This window comes from Onychomys torridus, chromosome 1 (genome assembly GCF_903995425.1).
Source record: "Onychomys torridus chromosome 1, mOncTor1.1, whole genome shotgun sequence".
Lineage (NCBI taxonomy): Eukaryota > Metazoa > Chordata > Mammalia > Rodentia > Cricetidae > Onychomys > Onychomys torridus.
In genome coordinates this window covers 112910948-112935995 of record NC_050443.1, presented here as the reverse complement: position 1 = coordinate 112935995, position 25048 = coordinate 112910948, and the positions used below count along the sequence as shown (strand labels likewise).

The 25048-nt window shown below is 45.8% G+C and overlaps 1 protein-coding gene across 1 annotated transcript in view; it reads right to left on the bottom strand.

Moving 5' to 3' along the window:
* The window catches only part of Dock1 (dedicator of cytokinesis 1), a 453773-nt gene that overhangs the window by 11857 nt on the left and 416868 nt on the right, over nt 1–25048 (bottom strand). The window contains exons 42-49 of the mRNA XM_036177592.1: nt 24035–24176; nt 23832–23910; nt 21844–21928; nt 18194–18280; nt 16317–16493; nt 15351–15434; nt 10262–10399; nt 4902–5047 (exon numbers count right to left, since the gene is read on the bottom strand). Of these exons, the coding sequence (XP_036033485.1) occupies nt 4902–5047; nt 10262–10399; nt 15351–15434; nt 16317–16493; nt 18194–18280; nt 21844–21928; nt 23832–23910; nt 24035–24176 (938 nt within the window). The remainder of the gene's footprint in view (nt 1–4901; nt 5048–10261; nt 10400–15350; nt 15435–16316; nt 16494–18193; nt 18281–21843; nt 21929–23831; nt 23911–24034; nt 24177–25048) is intronic.

Sequence of the window (25048 nt, the reverse complement as noted above, 5' to 3'; positions counted from 1 at the left end):
CAAGCACAAAGACCTGAGCTTGATCCTTAGAACCCCCATGAAAAACCCCAATACGGTGCGGTGAGCTTGTTTCTGGGTTTGCTCCCCAGTCAGCCTAGCTGAATTAGTGAGCTACAGGCCAATACCAGACCCTGTGTAAAAAGAACAATGTAGATAGATCCCGAGGAACAACACTTGACCAGGTCCTTCAGCCTCATGTACACATAATGCACTTACACATGAGCACACATACAAGATGCATGCGTGAACACACACATACACACACACACATACACACACACACACACACACACACACGAATGCACACATGATATCTATTGTAGATAATGGCCATGGATTGCCAAATCCCTGTTACATACCTGTAGCCTTTCCCAATCTCACAAAGCTGTGTGATGGGATTCACTGATGAGGTGTACATGCTATTTAAACTGTGATGGTGTTGAATCTAAGCATTGATTACCAATGGCCATTAACATCACCAAGAGAGAGAGAGTCACCTCCTCTGATGTGCCTCCAAAAGGAAGGACCTAGAACAGCCTATGAGGTCAGCTGGCCCCAAATCAAACCTGAATTACACCAGACCTCTAGAGTCAACTCCCAATATGTTGTTAGTAGGGAGGGCAGACACACATCAGACAGCACCCACACCATGGAGCATAAAATCAATACAATCCACTCAGTGCAGACATGGAAAGGTAAGCAATCTGGATTTTTCAGCAAATTACAAGAAAAATGACAGTTTTTAAAAAGTGGATCGAGAAACTTAAGGAGATAATATCAGCCAAGGGCATGGTGAGAGCTTCACTTAGTCTAGTTTCAGACAAACTATTTAAAAAAAAAAGTGAGGTAGGGCCAGGGAGATGGTGCTGTGTAAAGCTCTTCAGCATCTGTGAGGACCTGAGCTCAAATTCACAGCACCCCCGTGTGGTGCTGCCCATCTGTAACCCTAGCAACAACAAGATGGGAGCAGACACAGGAAAATACCTAGAAGTGAAGGGCAGCTAGCCTGGTGCACACAGTGACAAAGGACAAGAAGAGACCTTGTCTCAAGCATGGTGGAAGGTAAGGACCAACAGGTGAAATGGTCCTCTGACTGCTACATGCATGCCATGGCCTGTGCATCTGTGCATACTTGTATTCATACATGTAAGTGTGTGTGCGCACACACACACACACACACAAAGATACAAGTAATAAAATAAAAATATAATGCATATAAAATGAGAAATTGATACCAATGTTATGGTGATTAAGAATTCATGTCAACATTTTATGTGATGTGTGCTTTCTTTTTTCTAAAAAAAAATTAATTAATTAATTATTTATTTATTTATTTATTTATTATGTATACAGAAGAGGTTGCCATATTATTACCATGTGGGTGCTGGGAATTGAACTCAGGACCTCTGGAAGAGCAGTTGGTGCTCTTAACCTCTGAGCCATCTCTCCAGCCCTAAAGATGTTTGGTTTTGTTTTGTTTTTTCGAGACAGGGTTTCTCTGTGTAGTTTTGGTGCCTATTCTGAATCTCACTCTGTAGACCAGGTTGGCCTCGAATGCACAGAGATCGCCCAAGGCATGCGCCACCACGACTTGGCCTGATGTGTGCTTTCAAAAGGGAACTTATCATTTAGAAAGTCACATCAAAATACCAATGGATTACATTGGTACAAAGTTTAAGGCTTGCTACAGAATAAAGATGAAGTTGGGAGTGGGTGAGATATAGATGGAAACAAGATGAGAAGGGAGTTTATAACGTTAAGGTTGGCTGCTGGGGCAAGACACCCCAGATACTATCCAGTTCACACTCTGCATGCCCGAAAAATTCCTCAAATAAAAATTAAATGAAAGCATTGAACATGATTGGTGGTGCACATATCAACTCATCACTTTGGCCATGAAAAGTTGTGGCTTGGATGAGAAAAGTCCCCCATAGGCTCATGTATTGAAACACTTGTTGGCCAGTAGGTGGTGCTGTTTGCAGAGGTTATGGAACCTTTAGGAGGTGGAGTCTTGGTGGAGGAAGGATGCCACTGGGGTCAGGCTTTGATGGTCTATGGCCTTGACCCACTTCCTGTTCTCTCTCACTCCTTCCTAAGTGCAATGTGACAGGTCTCCTGCTGCCCCTGTCATGCCTTTGCTTCCTGTTGTCACCTTCCTCTTCATGATGGCCACTATCTTTCTAGAACTATGAGCCAACACAACCCTACTTCCCTAAGTTAATTTTTGTCAGGGTATTTTATCACTGCAACAGAGAAGTAACCAATACAAAGGCATTCTTATCTATTATTCATCCATCTGTCTATCTATCTGTCTATCTGTCTATCTATCTATCTATCTATCTATCTATCTATTTTTCTTCTCTTTACCATCTATCTATCATCTATTATCTACCTATAATCTATCTTCTATATTTATAGGTCAACAAATCAACATTCATGAGGCATGAAATATTATGTCTAAAATATTAGGAAGCAACAATAAAAATTTTTATCACTTTATTCCAGGTTTTTCTGAACTTGAGACAATTTAAGCAGGCAAAAGGAGGATTTGTGGCCCCCTTTGGACCCCAGGAGGAGGGTCTGTCCTGGTGAGTATTCAAGGAACTCAAAAGAGACATGTAGCTGTACATTTCTTTGCCTTATGAGGCACCACTGCAGCCAGGATGAACTTTATTTTGCATGTAATCTCTGCCATTTGAGATCAAGCTTCATTTTATCCACATTAGTCAGACAGCAAAGCATGGCAACCCAAGAATGAACACAACTCTGGACTCTAATAGAGACACTTTCCAGTTAAAGGTTGAACAAACGCCTCCTGGGTGAGCTGACTGTAATACACCACTCCATCTAAAACCTCTCCATCAATTTCCACCTAACCCCTGTGTTCTCAGGAATATAAAAACCTCTTCCTAACTAGCCTGGGGATTCTCTTGAAGGGAAGCTGCATTAAATTTCCTTAGCTATCTTGCTCCAAGTGACAGGCACACATGATTTAAATACCTCTAAGTGGAGAATTTCCATATGAGTTTAGCCTAAATATCAGACACTGATAAAAATTACCGTTAAGAAAAGAACATGGGTAGATTTTGCAGTTCTCCACTGGGCATGTCAAATGCTGGAAAGAAAGGATGCTTAGAACTGAGCTGTCCCTGATACTCTCTGGAAGCCACAGAAGCCAGGAGCCCTCAGGTTTGATAGTGACTGTATTGTCAACTGAAAGGGCTAGGATAAACTGAGCAAAACTAAATGTTCAGAAGTTCTTTTCTGACACAAAAACTATATGTGATATATTTTTTCTCTTTGCATAATAAAACATTTTTACATGGATTGGCACTCAAAAACAACAAGAAAATGCAAACATCCATGTAGTCTTTGCAATAGTCTGAGCTAATGTCTAAGCCACACTGAGGGATTATGAGTGTTACTCAGCTCGTAGACTGGCAGGTTCATGGCTGCTTTTAGTTCCTATGAGGGGGTCTTCAAGATGGCCTTGCAGAACTAAGGCAGCCTATATCCTCCATTATGGGTGCTATAAACTCAGTGGCAGAAAGAAGGATGGCTATTGCTGGAGGCGGTCTGAGTGAAGGCGGGGGTGGGGGTGGGAGATGCAAGGTGTGGTTTCATGATGTGAGGTTTCATTTTGTAAGATCAAAGAGTTCTGGAGGGGGAGTTGTACAATAGTGTGAATGTATGAATATACTCATATTTAAAGGTGTTTTTCTTTAATTTTTATCATGTATTTATTTGGTGTGTGTATGTGTGTGTGTGTGTGTGCACCACAGCATCCATGTGGTTAGAGGACAACTTGCTGGAATTAGCTTTCTTTTCACACATGGGTCCCAGGGATCAGATTCAGGTCAGGCTTGGCAGCAAATGCCCTTACCTGCTAAGATATCTTGCCTACCCTTAAAGGTGGTTTTCATGGTGCAACTGACTGAAATAAATAAGTGTGTATGTGTGTGTGTGTGTGGGTGTGGGGAAGTAATATGATTTCTATTCTACAGAGTAGCCAAATAAAATGGGGGACTTTTTAAAGTAGGGAGGTTTTTCTTTTTCTTTTTTTTTTTTTTTTTTTTTTTTTTTTGTTTTTTGAGACAGGGTTTCTCTGTGTAGCTTTGCGCCTTTCCTAGATTTCGCTTGGTAGACCAGGCTTGGCCTCGAACTCACAAAGATCTGCCTGCCTCTGCCTCCCAAGTGCTGGGATTACAGGTGTGCATCACCACCGCCCGGCTAGGGAGGTTTTTCTTAGAAGTATTTAACTAAGAAGAATTTCTCTTTAAAAAGTAGTAAATATAGGGCTAGAGAAATGGCCCAGCAGTTAAGAAAGAGCCTGTAGTGTTCTCGTAGAAGACTCATGTGTGTGTGTGTGTGTGTGTGTGTGTGTGTGTGTGTGTTCAAATCTAGCAACCACATGGTGGCTTACTGCCATCTGAAACTCTAGTTCCAGAGGATCTGATGCCCTCTTCTGGTCTCTGTGGGTACCAGGCATGCATGTGGTGGACATACACCAGTGTAGGCAAACACTCCTATACATAAAATAAAAATAAATCTTTTTTAAAAAAGGAACAAGTAAAAATAATAATAATAATAAAAAGGTGAGTTAGTCATGCAAGCCTTGCTGTGACAGTTGGCATGGGTAGTGGAGGAGCTGGAGTTTTATGGTTTGGCAGACACTTCCCTGGCAATGCTACCCAGAGTCAGATGTTTCACGGTAACACAAGCCTCCATTGTCATATCAGTGACTTGGAGAGTCTCATTTTCCAAAACAGCATGTCCAGGGGTGCTGGGCAACCCCAGGGTACTGGTGGCACCTCATGGCACCCCATGGCGCCTCGTGGCACCCCATGGTGCCCCTTGCCCAGCCTTCCCTACTTGAGCTTCCAGCTGCTAAGCCCACTCACCCATCGGAGCCTGGCCGGGAAGGAGTGCTGTCAGAGGAGAGGGAAGAGACGGAAGCCACAGACAGAGGCCGGGAGGATGATGGCATGGTGAAGGACCGCACCATGGACCGTGGACGGCTGCCTCTCCTGTCATCCAGACCTGAGGGCTGAGAGAGGAAGAAAATGTGTTAACACCCATGCCACTGTGGCCAGAGTCCTGTGCTGAGGCCACCTCGGCAGTGTTGGATCCAGACCCTGTGGGCCCACACTTCATAAGTGGTTTTCTTTCTTGTTCTGAGCTGAGAGGAGAGTGAAGACAATTTCAACATCTTTTGAGACCTGACTCAACCGAAAAGAATACCAGAAAGAGGCTTCTTGGCCTTTTTCTTTTAAGTATACTTTTCTTCTCCACAACACATCAACCTGTCCTACAATGGCATTACTCAACAGGAAGTTTAATGTGGAGAGTGCATCTAGAGCATGACTAAAGAATGTGTAAGATCCTTGTATGACCTTTGTTAAACTGCGCATTAACACTTGAACACCTGTGCCGGAAGTCCACACTCACAGAGCTATATTGGCTCAAAGGCTTCACTACAGAGGGTGCCTCCCCACACTCGAGGTAGATCTTCTTCTGGTGAGTGATGGTGACAGAAGAAAAGCCTGGGCTAGGCTGTGGGGTCTCCCCTTTCCCTCAAGAGAACCAATGACACATTCCAAGAAAACAGTCACAAGGTGGAATTTTCTAGTCTGACAACTTGCTGTACATTAGCAAAGACCAATGCCAATGGGATAAAGCATGTATCTGTATCTAATTAGGTAGGAAACACCAGTGTACCTGAGCCTGGAGTCAGATGTTGGCACATCTGGACCACAGCTGTTTCCACAAACACTTTCCTTGGACTGGCAGAAATCACATTTCTAGCTTACATTCCCCTTGTATTGCCTCAGCCTCCCCACCCCATCCTGGGATGCTGGCATGTTACACAGCCAGTCACCTACAGGACCCCAGGATGCTGGCATGTCACACAGCCAATCACCGACAGGACCCTAGGATACTGGCATGTCACACAGCCAATCACCTACAGGACCCCAGGATGCTGGCATGACACACAGCCAATCACCTACAGGACAGTTGATCTATACCGCAGTCCCAGCCCTTGGAGGTAGTAAGGTATTGATTACATATTCTTCAGGGCCTCTGTTGAAATTATCCTGCCATGCTATGATGGCACCAAGGTGACCATGGATGATTCAGAAGGGCATGTGGCTGTCTGTTAATAAAACTTTATTTATGAAACAGGAGGTGAGCTCTGGTCCAGTGCAGGCCACTGGCTCAATGCAATCAGCATCTGGGTTTGCCAGGAGAGTCCTGAACTTAGCACCAATGATGGTGCCAGGGGACATCTCCATGGATGTTCACTGTGATTAATCAGCCACCAAGAGGTAGCTGCAAGAGCTAGGGTGACATATAGATTCTCCCCACACGTGGAAATATTTCCTATATGATATCTGGAGACTTGAAGTCTACACCACATGTTCTTCGAATCCTTTTAAAAGCACTTTTGCTCTTAGGCAGAATGCGACCTTGATCTATAGGGTTTCCCCTCTGCCTCGGGCTAGACCCAGAGGTGCAGCTGTTTGTCCTTGCTATTTGCATTGATTCCAGGGTGGAGTTCTACCTAGTCCATTCTGACCTGCTCATCACCACCCAAGCCCTGTCCTACCCACCTGGGAAGTATCTATTCTCTGGAATCTCTAAGGCCAATGGGAGATGAGCTTTGGAGAGCTAGAGGTAGAGGACCAGTTGGGGGACATGATTACATCTCTGAACATCTATCTAGCTGGGGAGGGACTGTTTTCCTGACTCCCATGAAAGTATTTCAAGCTTGACTCCATTACTATCCATTTGGCAAATAGGTTGAGAAAGAAAGGCAGGCAAGCAGATTTCAGGCTCTGCTGACTTCTGGAACTTGGGGGTCTATTGCCTTGGGTTTCACCACCACCTGGGTAGGTGAAGGAACAGCTAGGGAGACAATGCCAAGCGAACAGCTGGGAAGAAACTTGACCAACTTGGTATGTGGGTGGAGGTGGAGTGCCCTGGCACTGTGTGCCCCATTCCTGAGAGCATCCAACATGTGGGTTACCATGGCTGTAATCTTCCCAAAAGACGTGAGTGCTCACAAATGGATCCACAGAAGGAGACCAGGTGACCGCTGGGGGCCAGAAGGTACAAAGGTCAGGGAAGCAGCAGCTCAAGCCTCCTTGTGTCACCAAGCAATGGCTGGCAAGGTAACCTTAAGTCCTGGCTTGGATGTGCACATACCTTGGGATGCATAAGAAGAGGATGTCAGGGGGAGGGTCTGGCCAAGGATGGACAGCAGCCCTTGCTAGAGACTTGTACTTAAAGAGCACTCGCTGAAGGGAGCTGAGGGCTCTTCTGGACAATTTGTCTCACTGTTTCTTCTTCACTGAGTAGAGCCTCAGAATGCCAGAACTAAGAGGACTTTCATTTGTTCCATCTGAAGCAACTAGAATCTCACCCAGGACCAAGAGGTAGCCTCAAGGTCACCGTAACAGGAGTGCCTCACTGTCTGCCTGTTCCAGTCACAGGGCCAAACAGGCTAGGATTAGGATGTTAGATCAGGCTAGATGGTTGTCTTTAGCAACAATTGTGTGATGGTGTGCAAAACATAGAACCACTGCAAGCTTCTTTCAAGACATGCAGAAAGCCCTCTCCCCACTGTGGTTCCAGTGTGAGGATTAACGATGGATGCCTATGAGGGCCATAAAGTTTGCCACAAGGCTGGGTCTGTTGCCTTTGGTATCTGGACAGAAAACTCATTTGGCCTTCCCAGCCAGAGTGCCCCTGTGGCCCTGTCCTGTACCTCTGAACTTTGCCTCCTGGCTGAAGTATACTTTCCAACCATGACTATGAGTGTTGACTGCCCACTGAGTCCTAGACAGGTGACTGGATCAAGATGATTTCATGAAGGAAGAGAAGTAGGTGCATTTGGGTCTACTTAAATGGCACCTGTGGGTGGGAGACTCAGGCATCATGTCATTCATGGAGGGAGCCAGGTTTGGGCCACAAGAAGCAGACCTGGAGGAGGAGGCAAAGTGGCCCAGCACTGCCCTGGAGATGCCATTAGAGCTAATGTGAGAGATGGATGACTGGATTCTGAAGCTGATAAGTAGAGCACTGATGTATTGGGCTATGGGGTGGAAGGCACCTCACAGGGAACTAGTAGGGGCCACCTGGAGCAACAGGCCTGGAAGTCCAACCAGCAGCTGGTCTGAATGGTGGTTTGTGTCAAGTGAGGAGAAGCAGAAACCATTGAGGGCTGTGGGCAGCAAAGGGAGGCCAGTGCTTGTTCTTTCCATTCTGTGAGTCTCTGGGAGTGTGCTCTATGTTCATCCAGGAGGCAGTGTCTCCAGAATGGACAGAATAGACGCAGAGGGGACAAGCAGGAGAGGCCCTTGCATTATGTAGTCAGAGAATGTCTAGAGCGTCCCTTTCTGGGCCTTAGGCTGGCTCAGAAAACATTGACAAAATGGCTTATGTCCTTTCTGTGGGTTTTTTATTTTAAAACCCATCCTTTTGGAAAGAGGATGATATAATATTGCTTTTCAAAGTAATTGGAGATGCTTGTAGGTTTCCAAAGTAGGTGAGACAAGACGGGTACCTCCCAGACTGCCTTTATGACCACAGTCCTCATAGAACGACCGGCCACAGCCTGTGCCATTGACTACTGAGAAAGACTGGCTGCAGAGCCTCATTCTGAGCCCCAGGATGGAGTAGGATGCAGAAAGGCTGCTTCCTGCATCAGAGTAGTACCATGGGTGCAAATGCTCCCTTAATTCTGTCTCCAGATCATACTCTGAAAGCCTCACTGCCACTGGCTGGGATGTCTGGCTGCCCTCACCAAGAGAAGCATGCCCTCACCAAGAGAAGGTGATATAGATATTGCTTGTCTTGAGCCAAGGATGGGTGCCAAGGTGCCTGGGAAACCTGTCTGAAAAGCCACCCATAACCTTCATAAATGCCCCTCCCCCACACATGACTGCCAACTTCCTGTCCTAGCTTTCTATTTTGACCTGTACCCAACAGCAAGCGTCCTCAATAATATTTCATAGCAGAGGAGGGATGTACAGAGTGGCAGGCAAGATTGGCAGGTTTCTTTCATTGTGAAAGACGCATTAGAATCCTGATAAAACAGGAATCTTTGCGTGTAGTTAAAAAACTCAGAGCCCGAATAACTGTTTAATTCTTAGAAAACGTCAAAGCATCATGAAACACACATAGCACTTGCTTGTTTGTTTCTTGTTTTCGAGAAAGGGTTTCCCTGTGTACCCCTGGCTGTCCTGAAACTCATTCTGTAGACCAGGCTGGCCTTGAACTCACAGAGACCTGCCTGCTTCTGTCTTCCAAGTGCTGAAATTAAAGGTGTATGCCACACTTCAACCTCAAGCGAGGCATTGACTCACTCCATCTCCGATTTGGGATATCACGAGTGCTATTGCCTGAGGGTTCTACAGTTCTCTAGGTATGGCACGTCTGGAGGCATGAGCTCTGTAATCCAAATGAGTCCCAAGGACCTCTGGGTAATTTCTCCTTGACTTTGAGGGACTAGGAGGTAGACAGACCCCCTGGTAGGTAGACAGATAAGGAGAGGGGCCGTGACTTGGTAATAAGGGAGGCAAACTTTCTAAGACTGGTTTTTTTCCTCACACACTTGACCTGAGACAAAGGCCTGGCAGTTTAAAACAAAGACCTTGTAGCCTTTTCTCCCGTCAGCCAGTCCTCTGCCGCTCGACGGACTCGGTAAATTCAAGGTCTGATGGGGACACAAAGTTGTGGGCCAAACAGCCATCCTGGTTTTCCTCAAACCGGGAGGAAGACTCTTCAGAGACCAAAAAGAAAAAAAAAATGAATGAAAGAAAAATCAAACAAAAACCAAAAACAAACCACAGCTCTGGAGCAGAAGAGCCTGGACTTTTCAGCTTCCACACTCCCCACCTGCTTTGTGGAGGGTCTTTTTTTTTTTTTTTCTGTGAGCAGGCTGCATGCATGTGTTTCCTCAACCCCAATAAATGCCTTTCTTCAGCTGCTCTCAGTGGTGCTCAGGATTTCTCCTCTGCTACCTGCCATAGATTTTTTAAATTTTGTAACTGGCCCTATCAAGACCTATGGGCAGCATCAACCTCAACAGCATACTACTCAGAGAAGATGGGCAAGCTATTTGGTGATTGACAAACCTCATAAAATGGGCTGATAAGGAGGTGGAGGCCTCTAAGTCCCCATGTCCTGGCAGGCATTACTGAGGCCTCAGCCTCTCTGCTCCCATGGGACACTCCTCTTCTGTGACCTGCCCACTTACCATGGTCCTGACACCATATTGTTTTTCTACTTTTTCCTTCAGCTGCTTGAAGCAGGCTTCCATGCGCTCGTGGAATGGCCTCAGCGCCTCAGTGACTTTGTCTCCGTGAATCCTGATCCCTTCAGCCAAGAACGGAATCTGAAAAACACAGGTCACAGGTTGGCGTTCCTGATTTTGGGGGAAACAGTCTAGACAGAGCAATACATAGAAGCAGGAAGTGGCCGCAGGCTGGTTGCACCTGCTTTTGTTCCCAAATCAGAGCGACTGGTTAAACTCATCGGCAGGCAGGTCACCCCCCCCAAGAGATAGAGATGTAAGTAAGAATTATTTGGGTTTTGAGGGGATCATATCCAGGGTGGAGCCCCCACCACGACAGACACTCTATAACTTTTTGGGTGGGAGGAATCTTGTCACCCAATCCATCCCAGAACAGACTTAACACTAGTGTTTCTCACTGGAGTTTGGGGACAGATGTGCTTTGAACGTGTTCACATTTCAAAGGTCGTGCCAGAGCCCATTTATCAGCTGAGAAGATTATATTTATAGGCAATTGAGAAGCCTACCCCAAACATAACAATCCAATTATGGGTGATCTATAGTCCTGACAGATATTCTTACTTAGAAAGGAAAACTAAATTTATTCTCCCTTAAAACCAAAAATAATCACTTCTGCTGACAGTACTGTCACAAGATATCCATGCCAACACTTCACTTCCGTAGAAATGATGCTGACCTTTAAAATCGTCACAGGAGACATTTTCATTCTCTCAGTGGCAAAGACCCCTGGAGCGGTTGTGGCTCGTGGGTGGGGCGTGGGAGCAGGCTCCATTCTGTCCCTGGACTCTGTTTCTCCCCTGGTCCCCAGACTGGAAGTTAGTCAATCTTCAATGCAATCAAGCTAAGAGGCTTCCTCTTAATAATTTATAATTAAATAAAAATACTGATAAAACCAGATTTTCCTAATAAGATAGAATACCAGTCTGAACCAGCATATTTATTAGTAAGAAGGATAATAAGTACACAATTGAATTTCATGTGAACAAACTCTAGGAACCTCAGGAAGATGAATCAACCCATGAGCTGTGTCTGCTTCCATTTATAGCACACAGCTGCTGCCTCTCTTGTACTCCAGGAAAGGAGGGGCACACAAGTAACCCCCATATTCAAAGCACCCAGCCTGTTCTGGAGGCACAGACAGAAAAGTTTGTTTTCCTGATATTTGGGTCTAAACCCAAGGCATGAGACAGTGGTTATCCATTTCTGTCCAGTAATCAGGCCCGTGTGCAGGTGAACTTTCTGAACAAAGGTGTTCTCCTATTCCCTATGAATTCCTCATGCAGACGGCTGCTTCCCAAGAGCTTGCCACCACACACCCAGGACCAGCCTGAGAAATAGTCACTGCTAGTTTTCTGCTCCCTGAGTACTGCCTGGGGGCAGATGACATAGTACTCTGGGGCATCTTTGGGTGACAGGGCAAATGTGTTGCCTGTGGAAGAGGGGAGGCGAGCTCATGTGGGAAGGCTGTCTCTAGGTAAAACCACAGTCACTGTAGATGCTAAGAGCATTTCTGATTTTGAATGGCTGTCTCAAACATGCAAAATGCAATCTAATCACCCTGGGTTTTGTGGTGGTGGTGATGGTTGGGGTTGATAACAATATTCTTTGTAGCCAAGAGGCTACTTCGATGGATGAGAGTGAGGGTTGAGACCCCTGTTTGCACTGGGATGTCTGGAACCTGTGGTCTGGCAGGTGAAACTTACAAGGTGAAAGAATACACCCCTCTCCGGCATCCCTAACGCTGAGCAGATAGAGCCTCCTCCTAGAATAGGATTTGGCCCCTGCTTCTATGGAGCTGAGCGGCAGCTGTGATTCTAAATGCAAGGAAATAAAAAGCTATTCTGTGCAGCTCAGTCCAACATATGAGGTGCTTAATATACAGAGGGAAACCATAGACCTAGGGCCTGAAATGGTCTTTGGAGGCCTTTTTGTTCCATATGTTCAAAAGATCTCTGCCAGGCAGATTCCTAACCCGATTCAGGATTGTCACAATTGTCATAGGCCCCAGAAACTGTGCCCTATGGTTTGAGTCACCATGGGTACATTTTGGAATCCTTTGTTTCTAAAGAGCTCCAGACTCTGGAAGAGAGAGGACTTTCCCAGCCACACCTGGTTCAAAGTCAACCTTCAGCCCTTTCTCCTGAGTGTTCTCCTCAAGCATCATGTTATGTGTGCCCTGTACAGGTCCAAGCCTTGCCAGCAGCAGGGGCCATTTGACAGCTTTGTTCATTGCTCTGAGGGCACCAGTCCCTGAAGAAAGTGGGGATGATGAGTGAGGCTGCCCTCTCCTGTTGGTACATTTCAAAGAAAATAAGTATGCTGCACAGCAGCTTAATGGGAGAAGGCGTGGGCCCATCTTGGGACACTCTGCAGATGTGTTTGAGGAAAGACAGAGGTGAGCCTTTGAGGAAGTAGGTCCTGACTGAGTATCGACCACAAAGTCTGCAGGCTCCAGGCAGCCTGCATCATGTCCAGCCTTCCAGATGGTGAGGGCCAGCTCATCACTGTCCTCATCTTCAGAATCATGAAGCAGAGCTAAGGAGCAGGCCAGGGTTCACCAGCCAGTCTTATTGGTACTGTAGGCACTAGAGATATGCTTGTTTATGGCTGTACACCTGTGATATAACTCAGCCAGCAAGTCCTGGAACTCCTCCCAGGAGAAACCCAGCTCTGCTTGGATAGAATTTCTGGAAAAACTCAAACTGAATAAACTAATGAGCAACAAGAGAACAAGGCTAACTGTAAAGCTCTCATTTTTTTTAATGAACATACAACTCAATTACTGATATGAAGATATCAAAACACTTGCAAATGAGAGAAAATCACAGGTAATGTTCTGAATATGTATCTTTCCCTTTGCTCTTTGATTTAATGAAGTTGCTAGAAAACACTCTTTCTTTCAACTTTACCATAAGCTGCTTTAAAATTCATCTTTTAATATAGTTATTAGGGGCGATGACATGGTGTGGGCATAAAGTCTCTCTCTGGGGAACAAATTATTTTCCTCTGTATGACTTGAGACTCGTAAAATCCAATTTGCTGTAAAAGCTTACAGGGGGAAAATCAATAGAGCTTCTACAGACCAAACTAGTTTCTGTGTTATAGCATTCCGGGGTGTTTTGAGTTCTGTGTCCCCTTGGTTTCTAGGTGCCTCAAATGGAATCATACAAAATTTAAGCTCTTTCCCACTTTTTCTTTATAAAATAAAATCCATAGGGAGACTATGGACATGACTTACATTGTGTTCAAAGAAACCACTATTGACCAATAGTGTTCCTCCCTTGGTGTTCAGAGGGATCTTATCATGTCACAAAACAATTCCAGGGCAACCAGACTTCAAGAGATTTATGAAAAAACTCAAAATATCTCTTTTTCATGTAATTCTCCTAAAAATGTGTAAAGCTGCACATGCACAAAAATAGCCATGATATGAAAGAAGAAAACCCAAATAATAACAAGTCTTGGTGAAGATTCAGAAACTGGGGACATTTATTCTAGTTGTTTGGTGTATAGGATGACTCAGCTACTGTAGTTAAGTTTGGTAATGGCTGAAAACCTCAGACCTTGAATTTTATATAGAAAAATCTAGCTTCCAGTAGTATATGCAGAGTACAGAATGCAGGAAGGTGACGGGCATGTGTGCACACTCATGTTCACTGCATCATTAGTCACACCAGCCACAAGGTGGACACAACCCAAATGCTCACCAACAGATAAATAGATAAATGGTGGTGTATCTGCACTGAGGAATATTACCAAGCCCCCAAAAAGATATTCTAACGTAAGTGACAACGCAGATGAACTTTGAAGTCATTATGTGGAGTGAAATAAAACATACCAAAGAAGCAACCACACACAATTCTACTCACGAGAGTGTCTTAGAGACAGCTGGTTCACACAGACTGAAAGCAGAAGGACAGATGCTAGAAGCAGAGGGAAGAAGGGACCAGGGAGCACAATTATACCAGGTGCACATATGTGTGTGTGTGTGTGTGTGTGTGTGTGTGTGTGTGTGTGTGTGTGTGTGTGTGTGTGTGTGTTTCATTGGAAGCTGTGAAAATCCAGTCATCTTGTATATCTAGATCCCAAGTTTGAAGACTTCGACCTTGGCTGCAACCTAAAACCCAGCCCCATGCCCTAAGTCATCTCACTGGCCAATGTGCTGGTGACAGAGATGTCACAAGGATGAGATTCTTTTCGGAGTCAGTATAGAATGCCAGAAAGGTCTCCTAGGAGGGGCAGCTCTACGCTGAGCCTTGGTGTTCTTAGGCCCACTCAAGAGACAACGGTCAGACATAGCCATGCATGCAGCCTGGGCACCTGTCCAATTCCAGCACAAGTTGGCTAGCTCTCCACCTCCTACAGCTTGTGCGCATTCCTAACTCCAGCACAGGCTGGCCCACTCCCTCCCTTCTGCAATCTGGCTAGTGGGGTTACATGTGATGAAGATCATGGGGTAGGCATGTCTTTCCTGCCTGTGTGGGATCTGTAGCAAGTTGCTCCAGTGGCAGAGTGAATGTAGATGGAGTAAGTGTAGAACACCCAGCCTAGAAGTTCCAGGAAGCAGATACAGAGAAATACAAGGGGCCCTCTGGAGCTCCCTACTCTAGAAGTAGACAGCCTAGAAGGACTCAGCCTAGAGGCAAGAATAGCAGAACCACATCTGGGCAGACACAAAGATACTCATCCTTCAGAACTACCTCCTCATAGCGGAAGGAGTGGGCAGGCTGCAGCCACCCTTCTCTCTCTCTCTCTCTCTCTCTCTCTCTCTCTCTCTCTCTCTCTCTGTCTGTCTCAAGGACCACAGTGGCTGAGGCGTGAGCTTCTGCTGCTGAGTCCACCTTGATATCTGATAGTCTTCTATTAATTGCAGTCACACATAGGTTTCCTAGCAGATCTTGTTCATTAGTAACACAGAATTTTTTGGGTGTTTAAGTGACGTTCTCATTGCCAATGTGTTAACCCAGAGGCCACCATGCTGGTAGGAATGTATGTGAAGGGGCCCAGGTCTTCCTTTCCAAGCCATACAAACCTGCCAGGCTATCAGGTCCTTGAGCCTCTCAATCTGCCCATGAGCCTCAGGATGCTCCTGCAGGTATCGGTCTGTGAAGAAAGCCTGTGGAGATAGGGAAAGCTGTTGACACGTGATCGCCTAGCACACCACTGCACACAAGAGCCTTGGGAAGAGATCCATGTACAGCCCAGCTCCACAGACCTCATATGGCACTCCCTGCAGACCCAGGGTTGGACTCTTCCCAGGACCCAAGGTCAAACACAGTACAGAGAGCACATAGGCAGCAGGCGTCCAGAAAGGCCACAGCAGACCTGGATTGCTTGGTCCTATTGAGTAGCAGTGGCTATGGCCCTCTCAGCTGTACCAATGCCTAGAAGTTGACCCTGATAGCTGATAGTCTTCTCTATTGATTCCAGCCAGACAAATAATTGTCTGGAAGACAGACATTGGGGAAAGGGGTACTAACTTTCATTCCATGACCATTGTCAGCTTACTAGGAGACCCTTTTGATCTCACGTTTCACTGTCTAGATCTGTGTCAAGATGTTTCTTTTGTGTAGGGCCAGCAGACAAATGACTTTGGTCTTGTGGACCACATAGGCCTCTGTTTAGTGGCTCAAGTATGTCATTGCTGTATCAGGGAAACTGTCACAGGCAAGGAGTAAATAAATGCATGTAACCCCAGCATTTGCAAAAATGGGCAGTGGGCTATGGTGGGCAGACCTGATTTAGCCCATACCCCATGTTCTTCAATTTCTGCCCATTCCCACTGAGCTACTATGGAGGGAACTCAGAAGCCCCTCCACTGTACCCATGCCATCTCTCTAGGGTAAATATAGGGACTCTTGCTTATCTCTAGAATGAAGTCTTTAGGTCCTTAATGACCCCAGGAGTTCTGGAAAGTGAAGATGATTCTCCAGGATAGTTTCGGGGTCCCAGGGATGGAGAATGGGAATGATCAGCCCATCCCAGGCATGTCACATGCCTTCTCATAATTGGCAAAGCCCCCCATGACAGCGGGGTCCACAATGCCATTCAGGAGCATGGACAGGGGGTTGATGGGAAGGCCTGGGTCATCCAGGTGCTGCTGGACCATACTGCTGATCTTGTCATTGGTCAGCTGCATCGTCTCAATGGCATTCTCCAGCGGGCTGATTTCTACCTGCAGGGAAGAGAGCATGATGGCCATCACTCCAGCTATTGCAGTGTGCCCAAATGAGGCAGCCTCCCTGGCCTCCTGCACATTTTTCTTCTAACACCTGGTTTCTGTGCAAATACAGGCATTTGGACTTAGGAAAATCCAGTTGTCTTGTGCATGTTAATGCAGATCTATCTGGAGGACTTTAACTTGGCTTCCCACCAGATCTCAGCCTGGCCACCCTAAATGGTCTCATTGGCTAATGTCCTGACTGCCTTCTGTCCACGTGAGTGGCTTTGGGATAGAGACTGAAGGTTTCAGGGTGGGAAGTACTCATGTCCCCAGAAGGGGCAGGCAAAGGGTCCTGTGGGCTCTGAGTAGGGGTGGAGGTTTCCTTCTTGGCTGTTGTGGGGTGGAGAGGTCTGGTGGAGCAGAGATACACATGTTCACTCAAGGGCCCAGAGCTCTCATTGGCATGAGCCAAAGAGAGGGGTGGGCACACAGAAGGGAAGAGCCAAATTGGCAAGCTTTAGTCAAGTCCTTCAGCCAAATAACCAGGTGTTTTAGGGACTCACTGTTAATTGAATGGCAGGAGCCATCTCCTGAGGTGGGATCCAGCCCAGTGAAGATACATGAACAAAAGCATATTGTAATTAGTTTTTTGTTTGTTTATTTTTGATTTTTGAGACAGAATATCATGTAGCCAGGGCTGGCTTCACATTCAATGTAGAGCTGAAATAACATTGGAACTTCTGATCCTCCTGGGTGCTAGGATTACAGGCGTGCACTGCCACACCCAGTGTATATGGTGCGGGGAACAGAACCCAAGACTTTGTGCATACAGAGAACGCCTTTTACCATATGGGCTAACACATCCTTATACTTTTATTGGATTATTTTATATGGGCAATTGTCATAGGCCTGATATATTTCGGTCTTGGCAATAAACCTATGGCACAGCTCCGTTAGTGAAGCCATCCTGCAGCTCCCCATAAACGTGGGTTTCATTTAAATAAAATTGTCCCATAGTGCTAGAGATGTCTCAGTGGTTAAGAGAGCTAGCTGCTCTTCCAGAGGACCTGGGTTTGATTCTGAGCATCCACATGGTGGCTCACAGCTACTTGTAAACTCCAATCCCAAGGGATTCAACACCCTCTCCTTTGGTGTCAGTAGGCATTATACACACATGGCGTACACAGGACATATATACAGGTAAAATACCCATTCATAAATAAAACCAAACAACAAAAATAACCCTGTTCCATAGCAAGGTAAAGTGTGGCTTATAAAATGGGAATCGTCATGCCTGTTAAAAATATGTCCAAGGAGGAATATATTCTCACATGAGATGAGTAAATTTTACTCATTATTTGTCATGCAAATGGGAGCAAAACTCCCAGGAAGAGGTTTTGTCGATGTTTACATCAGTGGGAACGTACTTTATGGTCTCTTCCATTTAGTTAAGAGAAAGAACTATCAACGCAGCTGCGGCTGACATTACTAATGTGTGAGAAGGAATGGATTTCTTGTCAGCTAGCCCTGGGGGTGGCCACACAGCTTTTGGAAGAAGATGCAGGAGGTGACGGGGAGATATTGATGCTCTGAGGTACACACAGGGTGATAACAGGCACTGAAGGGTCTGGAGCATGTAACAGGTCATAATGATCACAAGGCTCTTGAGGACAAGGAAGGCATGTCAAACACAGGGGGAGGTGTCTCCTTACCATGAAGACAGATTTGACTTCAAACCACCTTAAAATTCCTGGCAGCTTATAGGCCGTAGTGTAGATGGTTCTCTCAATCCACATATTCTGTAAGAAGAGACCACACAATACAGATCAGGAGGGGGATGCCAGTAGGAGGGGGCTCTGTTCCCTTTGGGTGACCCCAGCATGTGGGTCTACTAGTAGGACAAGGTCTGCCTGTGTTCACATAGGACAGGTGTGTGCTGAGGAACCCCAGGAGCAGTGTTCTACTTGACAGCCATAACTCATCATCAAAGCATCATATTTCCTGCCTATTAAACATGTCTCTCTGTTGTTCAGCATGGAACTGTAGTGGGTTAGTAGGGGTGATGTAAATACCTCAGAATGATAGGTGTTCCTTCTTAAATTAGTGTGTTTGGGGCAAGCATCCGAGTGAGTTTTGTGTTAGCCTTACCTAGGCTTCAAAAGGCACTCAAATGCATAAAAAACAGTTTCCTAAAACTGACTTCTTAAATGCTGTGGGATAATCCTTTTGTACACTGTAAAGGTGTGTCACTTGAATTGGTTTAATAAAAAGCTGGCTCTCTGGTAGCCAGGCAGGAAGTATAGGTGGGACAACCAAACTAAGGATGCTGGAAAGAAGAAGGGTGGAGTCAGAGGAGATGCCAGAAGAAGCAGAAGCGGGACATGTTGAAAATGAGGCAACAAGCCATGAGCCACGTGGCAGAGGGTGGATAAGAAATATGAGCTAATTGAAAATGTAAGAGTTAGCTAGTAACAAGCCTGAGCTATCAACTAAGCATTTATAATTAACATTAAACCTCTGAATGGTTATTTGAGAGTAGATTGTGGGACCAAACTTCTGCCTACATACTTGTGTTTTAATAAAATCATTAAACAACATAACTATTGTTTATATTCTATGGAACCACAGTGTGGAAATAGAAGGGAGACATGTACCACAAAGTACTATTGAGGATCTACACACTATGGCATCCTTTGTTCAAGACTTCTTTTCCACTGTTATGGCTTTTCACATGCATACTTTGTTTTTATCTTTTGAGACAGGATCTCATGTATCCCTTGCTGGTCCAAACTTGGTAGGTAGTTGGGGATGAACTTGAACTTCTGATCCTTAGTGCTGGGATTACAGGTGTACACCACAATACCCATTCAGTTTATACAATGTTGATTATTAGACCTGGGTCTTTGTATGTTCTAGGTAAGCATTCTACCATCCAAGATACAGCCTCCACCCTTGGTATATTTTAAATAGAAGTCTTTTCCAACATGTATTCTTTATAAAGCAGCACCTCACACAATGCAAGAAATATTTTCAAACCAATGAGACTAATTCTATGCCTCTTTAATGGTTGGTCTATAGCTCTAGTGGAGGGACAAACTATAACCCTTCAGTCAGCCACCTTCTCAGGACTAACAAGTCATGGGGTGACAATTACAGAAAGCTGTCTTGGCCTTTAGAACCTCTCTCTGAGATTCTAGAGGAAAGCAATGAGACTGCAGGGCCACAGGCAGATCTTTACCTCCCAGACCAAGTCCTTCTGCCTGCGTTCTTGAGGACTTGCCAGAGAAAGGGTAGACTTTCAGAGACTTTCCCCTTCATGTCAATACCTTTGTGAATACCCTGGGTTTCTCTTGGGCTTTGTGGTCAGTTCTTAACTCAGGCCCCCTATCTTGGCTGGCTTCTTCTCAAGAGCCCTTACTCTTGAAGTTTCACCCTCTGTCAGGCTTAGAGATGCTGAGCATAGCTCTTGGCCTCATAGGGCCATTTTCCTAGCATTTGTCCTTGGAGTTAGAAGCCTGTAGAAGAGGCCAGGATCAGGCTTCTGACTACTGCAAATCACTCTGCTCTTTTCTGGAAGCCTGAACCTTTGTCAGGTTGTGAAGGGCTAAATCCAGGGATTCTTAATGCTTCATCTATGTGTGAGGACCCAAATGGGGCCATCGGGGGATTTTGGGGCCATCTAGAAGCAGCACAAGCTCTGAGGCTTAGCACAGCTCAAAATGTCAGGTGTCTCGGTTATTCTTAGCTCTGCTGCCAGCTTGCTGAGCACTCTTCAGCAATTTGCTTGGCCTCCATGTGTCTATTCCTTACAGTGTAAGAATATACATACTGCAAGATGGGGAGGGGTGTTGGAAAGTCAATAAATCCCTGGGTCCCGGACACTGCAGAAAGAACAGCATGGTTTGTGATCATGAAAGAAATATGCAAAAAGCTGTTAATTCATTGTTAGCATGGATGTCTGGGTTGTCTGTGCCTAGGCTCTGACCCTAGTCATACTGCAAGGACCAGCCACTAAAGGGTTGGGATGTTAGCTGGTCAAGGAACCCAACCTTCACCTTGAAACAAGGAGTCCCCTCACTCCAAGCTCCTGTCAACACACAAAGACACTGGCATGGGGGTTGGATGGGACATCACTAAGGTGACTCCCAGGAGCTATGAAGGAAACTGGGGTTTTGCCCCAAGGGTTCCTGCAGAGGGAGGGTGAAAGTCCCCCTGCTCAAGGCAGCCCTGAGAGCGGGTTACAAAGTCTGCTTTGGGTTAGATGTGGATGATATTCACCTTTGGTCTCTTGTGTCCCAAAGGCCTTTAGACTATAAAAGGGAGCTATTTTAGCAGATCCTCGCTGTCACTCAGGGGCTCAGGTCTCTTTGCACTGAAAGTCTGAAGAGGGATTCTACAAGGAGGAGTTCCAGTAGGAAAGGCTTGTCTGATGCCTTTTCATACGGGCTCATTAAATAGATTCACTTGTACATACAGTTGTGTGTGTGTGTGTGTGTGTGTGTATGTAGGTAGGTAGAGAGCTGAGGTCAACTTTGGCTGAGTTCCTCTGGTACTGGACACCTTGTTTTGTGACATAGGGTCTCTTATAGAGACCTGGGGTTTACCTAGTAAATTAGAGTGGCTGGCCAGTGAGCTGCAGGGACCTACCATACCCTGTCACCTCGATGCTGGGATTATAAGTATGCATCACCACACCTAGCCTTTTTGACATGGGTTTTGGGGATGGAATTCAGGGCCTCATGTTTGTAATGACAAGCACATTACTGACTGAGCCATCTCCCCAGCCCTACACATAAAATTTCTAAAAGACTATATGGATGTGTGCTGCTATTTCCAGGGTTAATGTGATGTCTACAAAAAGGAAGAAATATCTGGCAAGGTCTAGAGCCCTGATTGGTTGTCATGACCAGGGAGATAATACTGTGTTCATGTTAGAAATGTATGGCATGGCCCCACAGAAGATCACCCGGTCCAGAATGTCAGTGGGAACCCCACTGCAGTGTGATAAGCTCCAGCGAGGCCTGGTGTTGGCCTTACCTGACTGTCATTGTCACCCAAGGCCAAATAAGCCTCTGCAGTTCTGAGCACTGAAACTCACTGGAAGGGAATACCTAGTGTCCTTAATGCCATTGGTCCATTATTAGGTGTCTCAGCGATCTCGGTAATAACCTGCATGAAATGCTATTAGCTTTACTCAATCTGGAGTGTAATTCTTAGGATGTCTGCATATAAGGTACAGAGACATTTAACACTGTCTGTGATGGCCTTGTGGGGATGTGCTCTCTGGTCCTTCTGTGGCTAGGAGGATAGGTAAGGATTTTGAGTTTTGTTACAGTATTGTAGATGTTGTTTTTTTAATTACCGCAAATTCATTGTCTGGGTTCTTCTCCCCTTTCCGGATGGGCCGAGAATATTCAAATCGTTGGACCTCATTCACCCTATAAAAACTGTAAGGAGAGAAAAATCATTAGACTTTTAACCTGAAAGCAGCTGATTGGCTTTTAGACTTGGTGGGGGTGGGGTGGTTGGCTTCAGAACATAGTACCACATCTCAGGAAGTATCCCCAACCTTTACCTAAAGCCACAGCCTTGGCTCATTGCCAGCAGGTCCCTGAAGGGAGATGGCGGCAGCAGAGAGACTGACTGGGGTCTCCACCAGTGTTCAAGGGAGAAGAGATGCTGAGTAAGAGATGCGTATAGGTGGACCTGGTAAAGACTTGGGAAGGTGATGTGAAGGAACGAAAAAGGGTCCATGGATTCAATAGGTGTGTTCACTATTGAAAAAAAAAAAAAAAAAAAAAAAAAAACAAACCCCAATAATGTGCATTTTAGTGATATGTATATATATATATACACACACAGGTGTGTGTGTGTGTGTGTGTGTGTGTGTGTGTGTATGTGTGTGTACAGAGTTTCATTATGTAGCCCTGGTTGGCCTGTACTTTGCTACTTGAAGTCACAGAGATCCACCTGCCTCTGCCCCAGATAGCTGAATAACTTAACAGTTAACTTTAGATAAATTGACAATATGTTATCTTTTAAAAAGAAAGGTGTCACACACTCTAGTTTCAGACTTTTGAGATAGAGATTTAGCAGATGTCTAGAGTGGTGTGCAGGGCCATAAACAGCCTATTGTCATCTTCCTTAGGGAAGGGGTGGGTGGGCTCATGCTTGTGAAGGGTGTGTGTGTGTGTGTGTGTGATTTAATTCTCCCTAAGAAGGAGTGCACATGGTGCCATCTGAGAAGCTCCGTAATTCTCTTTGCCTAACGCTGCATTTCTGTGAACACACTTGATATAAACAGGCGGCTCTGGTTTGTTTCCATGACCGCCAAGGCAACAGTGATGAAAGGTTAAAGGACTCATGGAGCTGCTGCAGGATGCCGAACAAACAGACCAGAGGAGGAGCAGGCATCAAAGAGGCTGCAGATCCCACCAGGACAGAGATCAAATAGAGAACTCACCACATCAAAGAGCCACACAGAGGCTGACTCTCCAGAGCTGCACCCCAGTCAGTCAGGCGCAGCTCAGCACAGGTGTGTGATCTCATCCCATGGGAGTAAGTGCGGTTTAAATGCCACTGCATGACGCTGTCTGTGTGTTCATATGTGTGGGTGCACACGTGTGGGGAGGTGAATGTGTGCATGCAGAGGTCAGAGGAAAGCCTTGGGAATGGTCCTTCAGGAACCTTCCACTTTTGTTTGAGACCAGGTCTCTCAATAGCCTGGAATTTTGCTAAGTAGGCGCTGTTGACCAAGTAGGGAGTTTACAGGGATTCCCTGTCTTTGCTTCCCAACTTGCCATTGCTGGGTTAAAGCATGAAGCATCCTGCCTGGTGTGTTTTTGTTTTTAAATGTGGGTTCTCGGTATTGAACTGAGTCTTCAGGCTTGTAAGGTCAGTGCTTTACCAATGGAATGATCCCTCTAGCCCTAGGGAAAAAGGTTTCTGTTTCATATGGAGCAAATACTGTGATCTCTGTTCATAAAAGGCAGAGTCCACATCTGCACAGGGCAGGGGCAGGGAGGGGTCTGAACACTGTTGGGGATTCTATCCCAAATGTGTGGTCTCTCAGGAGATCCAAGGGCTACCTTTTTCCTCCTGGCTTTTATTCTTTCCAGACCCTGGGGGAGGAATCTTCTATGTACCACTCTAATTACTTTCTTTCTCTTTTTATGTGGGTGCCAGAAAGCATTACCTTCCTTTGTTCTTGGGAGAAAGTAAAAAAAAAAAAAAAAATCCAGGATGTTCTTCAAAGGTTAAAGTTCACACATAAAAAGGTAGAATTCTTAGCAAGAGACCCACTGTTGGCATCTTACCACCTCCTATTGGTAAGAAAGTGGGCATGGTTACCTTACGATCTGTTCAGACACTGGCCGGTGGAATTTTGGGGGCAAATCCAGCTTGGGCTTCACTGTGAAGCACTGGATGTCTGAGGGCAGAGAGTTAAGGACCAAATGACAGCATGCATACCAACCAAGAGAAGCCCTGCCCTCTGAGGGCACAGGTCCATCACCTGTCCCCAGGAATGGCCCTCCCGCTGTCTTAAAGGATACACTGGCCAGGAGAAGTCTTAATGTCATCGCCTGGTGGAGACGTCGTCTTCATTTTCTCAGCATTTGGAAACTGAGTTAATAGCCGGGCTTCAAAGTCTTCCCGTCGCTCATATTCCTTTCCTCGGTAAATGAACACTTTCCCCTGGAAACAACGACCTCTGTGAACTACCGCACAGGTGAAGGACCAAGAAAGGTTCACACACAGGAGCACTGGTCTTCAAAAGCGTGTTTGACAGCTTTGGTTTTTTTTTTCCTCTTTAAGTCACTACATTTAAGAATAACTTGCAACTGCGTCCTCTAATCAAGAACACCCAAATCCAGACGGCTGAGCGCTCCCCACGAGCTTCATTCTTAGCAATAACAACAAGTTAAAAAACTATGGAGGAGGCCAACAAGATGGCTTAGCAGATGAAGGCACTTGTAGCCAAGGCTGACAGCCTGAGTTCGATCCCTGGAAGCTACATGGTGCAAGGAGAAATGACTTCCACAAGTGATAGTTAAAGCTGAAGCCCCCGCAGAACTGTGACCACTATAGGCTCTCTCAACCTCTACTTTCTTCTCTCCTCTTCCTCCTCCTTTTCTTTTCGAGACAGGGTCTCTTTATTATGTATCTCTGGCTGTCCTGGAACTCACTATGTAGGCCAGGCTGACCCCAAACCCTTAGAGAGCCACCTGCCTCTGCCTCCCAGATGCTGTGATTAAAGGCGCTCCCCACCACACCTGTCAGCCTTACTTATAGTTTTCAAGGAAGCAGTACGGATTCTTACTTGGGGAGCCTTCTAAACTCCACCCCAATCACACCGTAGATAACCAGCTATACAGTAACCCAGGCCCTCCCCCAGCTTCTGTGTCCTGCTCCACCTGTCTCTCTCAGTACCATCCCCAGAAGTTACTATCCTGTCAAGAGAGCTGTTTGTCCTGCTTTTATTTTGTTAATTCATTGCTCTTTGTCAAAAAAACAGCAACAACTCTGGTCATATATATGGGACACACTCTCTTGCAACAATCCCTGTG